This window comes from Prenolepis imparis, unplaced genomic scaffold (genome assembly GCF_030444845.1).
Source record: "Prenolepis imparis isolate NDT839.2.m4 unplaced genomic scaffold, iyPreImpa1.0 SCAF_4, whole genome shotgun sequence".
Taxonomy (NCBI): domain Eukaryota; kingdom Metazoa; phylum Arthropoda; class Insecta; order Hymenoptera; family Formicidae; genus Prenolepis; species Prenolepis imparis.
This window is the reverse complement of record NW_028141162.1, coordinates 16,887,523-16,893,939: the sequence shown is the minus strand read 5'-3', so window position 1 is coordinate 16,893,939 and position 6,417 is coordinate 16,887,523. Positions and strand designations below refer to the sequence as shown.

General features: G+C 28.5%; 1 protein-coding gene across 2 annotated transcripts; it reads right to left on the bottom strand.

Moving 5' to 3' along the window:
• Positions 1-210: 210 nt before the first annotated feature.
• LOC145934713 (hormone-sensitive lipase-like) lies at positions 211-4,755 on the bottom strand. 2 transcript variants are annotated; one of them, XM_083035397.1, is made up of 11 exons: positions 4,639-4,755; positions 4,161-4,538; positions 3,877-4,081; positions 3,578-3,791; positions 2,727-2,905; positions 1,927-2,200; positions 1,591-1,813; positions 1,250-1,386; positions 772-962; positions 548-673; positions 211-458 (listed from the first exon to the last, which is right to left on the bottom strand). In XM_083035397.1, exons 2-11 carry the CDS (start codon positions 4,526-4,528, stop codon positions 390-392), a joined length of 1,986 nt encoding a protein of 661 aa, XP_082891523.1. In that variant the 5' UTR covers positions 4,529-4,538; positions 4,639-4,755; the 3' UTR covers positions 211-389. The 2 variants fall into 2 exon arrangements, with proteins under 2 accessions (XP_082891523.1, XP_082891522.1); XM_083035396.1 differs by having other exon boundaries at positions 212-458; positions 4,161-4,692.
• Between the last annotated feature and the right edge of the window lie 1,662 nt (positions 4,756-6,417).

Here is a 6,417-nt window from a genome sequence, read left to right as displayed (position 1 = left end):
TCTATGAGATGTATATTACCAAAGTATATTTAAATGTATATTTAAATTTTTATTTTAGTATCTTATTGTACATCTTTTGCTAATATTAATAAATGCAATCATATATTATTTGTGAGTATTAAAAAAATCTCTTTTTCCTGTTTAACATTTAAATAAATAAATATAATATATATATACCATAAAACATTATCGATAGTTAAGTCGTTGAAAATGATTTCGCAATTACTTGGTTGCATCTAGAAATAATTATATTCGCTGTATAAATGCGATATTATAAAGAACGTTTATTTTATTTTGATATTATGATATTAATGATATTAATAATATTAATTATATGATATACATATATGATATTAACATACATGTCTTAATAGAAAAAATTTTCTCAGTTATAGCTCCAGCAACTCTTTTATTCTTCTAGCAGAGAGTTTCACGCCCTCCATTGCTTCTTTCGAAACCTAAAATGACAAAAATAAAATGAAATAATGTGGATGTACTGTGTGATGATTCACTCACATAAAGAGAGACAAAAAAAAAAGAGTTTTACATTTATTAAATTTAAAAATCCGTGCGGCAGATCCGGCAATATATCCAGCGTAACTTTGTTGCCGAGAGATCGAAGCTTTCTCGCAAACATGACGCAATCATCGAGACAAGGATCAAACTGTGTTGTCTAAAAATAAATTTATTATATGTATGAAATGTTTCAAAATATTCAATCTCAATACTGAACAAAACGCATCACATTTTGCATTGTCAAAAATCACGTACCATTATCTTCATGGGCGGAAAATGGACTAACATATTGTTTGATGCAAGATAAACATTCATGAGCGGATCCTTCGGTATTGTAAATATAAATTCCTCCGAAGGAGTTTTCGCATTCTTTGTATCAAGCTGCCTAACATTTCTGTTGTTTCTTCGATTGAGGAACCATCCAAACAGAGAATTGTTACTTTGTCCTGAAATATTATCATTTCTGTTGACACTGCATTTTTTTCCTTATAGGCGAAATAGACAAAACTAAAGCGAAGCTAAATATTCTGTATATATATAAAAAATTTGTAGTTATTCTCGGGACTGAACTTGCACTTTTGGATCTTTATAGTAATCATTGCATTAGGAAGTCTTCTTGAAAGCGAAGTAGATATAAAACGAATCTTATGTATATATATATATATATATATATATATATTTATTTATTTATTTATTTATTATAGGGATATGTATGTAATTGATTTGTATATACCATCGACTTTTCTTAAATTGACAGAATTTAATGTCGAATCTGATGGAAGAGATACTAATTTTCTCGCGTTGTCATTGTTATTCATTTCCGCAGAAAACTCTGTATCCAATTTGGTCCATTCTTCATTTTCATGTTTCCTGCGGAATAAATTGTATTTATGTGAATTGTACAACGTTTTCACAATAAAAAATATATATGCGATACATCAGAGAGTATAGAAACGATTGATCTTCGTTATATTTTTTCAATAAAACATTTTTCATCATATTTCGATTTTCAACATATAAAAAAATACTTTGATTGGAAAAAGATAATAATAATAATTTTAACTGAAGTTTTACCTTGTAAGTTTTGCATTATCAGGTCCCACGTAAGTCTTTAAGATTCGTATTATAATTCCGAGCAATAAGAACGGATCGGTGAGGAAGAGCACATGGGATGGCGACGGAATAAAGTCGATGATCACCGGTGAATAAGCCATAAAAACACCATCCGGTTTCCTTATATTTAACTGCAGGCATTTTAAGGTGGCTCCCAAGTTTAAGATGCCACCTGCGGAATCACCTGTCAAAAAATAAATCATTAAAATTCCCAAGTATTTACCGTATCGAATAATCAAATCTGCTATTATATACAATATACATTATAGGGGCATATCGAAGATAAAATTTACTTACCGACAAATATCACTTTTCTCGCTGTACTTCCGAGTAATGTTGCATGCTTTAACGCCCATGCGTAAGAATACACTACTTCTTCAAGGGCGCGTGGATAGGGAGCTTGCGGGGCTAAGCTGTAATCTATGCACAAGATTGGTACGTCGAGCATCGTAGCCCACTTATTTAGGTACACTTGATGTGATTGCGATGTCTGTGCGATGAATCCGCCCCCGTGAGTATGAATAATTAAACTATCGCATAGTTCATAGAATTCTCCTCTTCCACTTCCGATCTTGATTGAGTGTCAATAAATATTATTAATTTTTTAGCTAATTATTTTAAATTTTTCTACTCTATAAATTCCATGAATTATACATCTACTAGTTATTTTTTAATTAATTATACTAGTAATTAATTATATTAGTAATTAATTATACTAGTAATTAATTATATTAGTAATTAATTATACTAGTAATTAATTATATTAGTAATTAATTATATATTTATTTAATTATATTAGTAATATAATAGTATTTACTTATTTATATTAGTAATATAATAGTATTTAATTAATTATATTAGTAATATAATAGTATTTACTTATTTATATTAGTAATATAATAGTATTTAATTAATTATATTAGTAATATAATATATTAATTATAATATGTCAAGATCGAAATGATGCTACATAGATTTTTTGAAACTATTATTTATATAATTAGATTGATATTATAATAAGTTTAATGAATCATATAATATGTCGTATATACTACAATCGAATTATATGTTAATTCAACATTTAATCAATATTTTACCATTCCTACGCGTCGTTTGGAACTCAGCAATTTAAGATGTATTGGCTTCTTTCCAATGTGGCTATCTGGTATTGGAATTGAAACAGTTCCACCATCGAGAGTAGGCAGGATTAATTCCTCGGGTGGAACACATATTAGTTGATTGACAGGCAATGACGGATTTAATATGCAAAATATTTCTAAAATATAGATATAACACACTATTTAAATATACTCGAGATCAAGAAAAAAACGGTACAGTACAAAAATAGAAAAAAAATTATGAAACTTCAAATATTTATAACGCAGTTAATAATAATGATATCGAGGTATTTCAAAACTGAAAATGAAACTTGAAAACTGCAGTTTAGGAAATATTTAATGTTGATTAGTTTTGCAATGGCTGATGACAGAGTGAGATAACTGCAAAACTGATTAATAGAAGGTCCAATTTGACGTAGTTCAATGGGATAAAATGCGCGTAAAAGGAGGCTTTTCTCTTTAAAAATGCGCTTTGACGGAACTTAATACGATAATTTTACGCTGAGTTGTCAATCTGAAAAAAGTCGATTTTTTAACGATAAATGGTATCACCGGCTATCAATTCAAGTCGCTGCAAATCAGCGAAAAATTATCACTAAAGCGTATTTTTAAAGAGAAAATATTTTTTAAACATCTTGATATCACAATTATTAGCTGCGTTATAAATATTTTAAATTTGACAATTTTTTTCTATTTTTCTACTCTACTGTATCGCTTTTTTGGATAGAATGTATATTTGTTTTTTTTTTTTTTAAATATTAAATATTAAATGAATACATTTTTAGACTTAATTAATCAAATTTGTGATCTTTTAATTCCTTATTTCTTACTCATTTCAGATAGGGACCAGAATGCTTTGGTAAAGGAAATATCAGCATACTGAGATATGTTAACAATACGACGTGCTGTCACTTCAGGATCCAAAAAATACCTGATGAAATTAACACATCGTTCTAGTATTGTATTATTATTATAATACATTTCGCTATAAGCTGCCAAAGACGATGTTATTATTTTCAATGGCTTCTTTAAACTACTACAAAACTAAAAAAAATATACTTTAGATATTTTCATTAGATGTTTGTTAGATAAACTTAACAACAAATATTATTTACAAATATATATATACCTGAAATCCTACGCATCTACCGTAGAAACAATGTTGATTAATATTTTCTATTAGATTGAGAAATTCTTGAGGGCTATGATCCATTATTAATAAAGGCGGTTTTTCATCGCTCATTGTTTCCTTACTACTCCATCTGTACAATGTTTTTAAATATCGGAGAGATATTTGTAATGATACCAATAGCTGGGAACATGCTTCTATTTCCCTGTGAATTAAACTTATATATAATCCATTGCGTTATAATATATTAAATAAACATATAATGTGGTTCTTATACAAATTACTTCATGTGATGGCTCGCTCGGAATAACATGGAGTCCTTCTGACGATACATATTTCGGCAAACCTGTTCGGAATGCACGATACTGTTGTCGATCATTGAGAGGAAACTTCTGTATCCATTTCCCGGAGTCTTCTCGTCGAAATCGAAGCGTGACGAGAATTTGGCTATTTCGTTGTACAGCGGCTGCAATTCGTCTAGCTGCTTCAAGATCATCAGCAATGCATCCTTGATCCTGCCACTGTTTTTATGACGATGAGACGTGAAATATTCCACGCTGGTGTGGCACAATTTTCGCAAAGCATCCCATTGCGGCGATTCAAGATTTTCAGATGATTTGTCAAAATCATCGTGACTGTTGGCAGGTGACATTTGAGTAATCCTGCCGAACATGTAGCACCGACTGATGTATACAAAACTTTCCTTCTCTGTGTTCAATCTTCTCTCTGTGACTTATATAATTAATTATAAATTAATTTTACTTGCGGCAAATACGACTGTCTCGATGTATATCTTGAACGGCTACTGATCATTTATTAACTGACTGATTGACCTTTCTATCATGCTGTCATATAATAGAGATTAAAGTCTCTCTGATACTGAGAATAAAATTAGAATTAGAATTAGAATTAGAATTATATCAACAGAATGATAATTTATATTCAATGTGTGTGTGTGTGTGTGTGTGTGTGTGTGTGTGTGTGTGTGTGTGTGTGTGTGTGTGTGTGTGTGTGTGTGCTGTAAGTTGTGTATATTATTATTTCTTTATGTTTTCAGTATAATACACTGATAAAACAAGTTCTGTTAGAACTATAAAGTCTCAACAATAACATTAGTTATACAATTTAATCTTTAATACTTTAAGCAGTCTAACCAGTCTCTTTTGAAACTATTTAATTTATAGTTTTATCACACAAAAGCTCTTTTATAAAATTTTAAATAGGAAACTATTCATTTACTGCTTATTTAATATAAAATAATTCAATTTTCTATGTAAATTAAAATGATCGAAAATCTTTAATATATATAAATTCATAAACAGAACAGAATTTATTTAAAAAATTAAAAATTGGAAATAATAAATTAAAGTTTAAAATACGAGTAAAATTTTGCCTTGAATTGATAAGCGGTTCTGCTCATACTTTACAATGTAATACTTCATAATGAGACTAAAATGAAAATGCGCTTTAGTTTCTAGGAACTGTTGTGTCTAACATCACAAAACACTTAACATTTCTGATAATGAGAGCCATTAAAAATAATAATTATTCTGATAATGATTCTCTATTAAAAAAGATCGATAAAGACTATATATACAGATAAAAACATGAGTTACGCAAATACTTGCCTAATATATACATATGTACAAAAAAAAAAAAAAAAAAATAGAGAACACTATTCATACCCTAAAAATTAGGCTATTTTCAAACTGCTGACACACCAGCTGTTAAAGAAATAATCGCTCTAAAAAAATATCAAAATAAAACAATCTACAGTTTCCACGTATTGAATCAATCATGCGAAATATTTCGATAAATATAGCTATCAAAAGGCGATACTCTTACGAATCGTTTATCGTTGAAGTTAAACAATCGAGCGAATTGATAATTATTAAGCGCGATAATTATAAGAGAAATTATCTTATTTTTTAAATGTTTCTAGACATCTTGTCACGATCACATTCCGATGTGTAATATGACGATATGGATGAATGAATGAGAGGGAAAGGATACGTAAACAATAACAGCATTTATACATACGAAATACGGTTACAAAGTTATCGCTGTCGCCACGAAATATCTAATACGTATAATACGAAATAAATGTTTAAATATATGGAAGAAGTTATATGTAAAATATTCTATTTAATATTAATAGAATTAATTATTAATTTATGTATTACGGATAATATATCATGACTTTTTGTTACATGAATTCTGCATGAATTAATATATTGTTGTATGTACATTTTCGATATAAAAATAAATTGAGCAAGCGACGTTTAAATCGACATTTTATTTATTTATTAAATCAAATAAGATTCGAAGCGATAGGAATTTAAATTATAAATTACACTAGTTTACAGCCAAAAAGTATTTTAAATCAGACAAAGTGTTTCTTATAGATTTTTAGATGTCACAAATTTACGTCAGATTTTCAAAATAATTAATTGAAGTTTAGTGTGTATAAAAACATCATTTTTTGTGATATTTGAGATTTTTTGTAAAAAAAGATTAACGTTATCTGAACATTTTGATCAG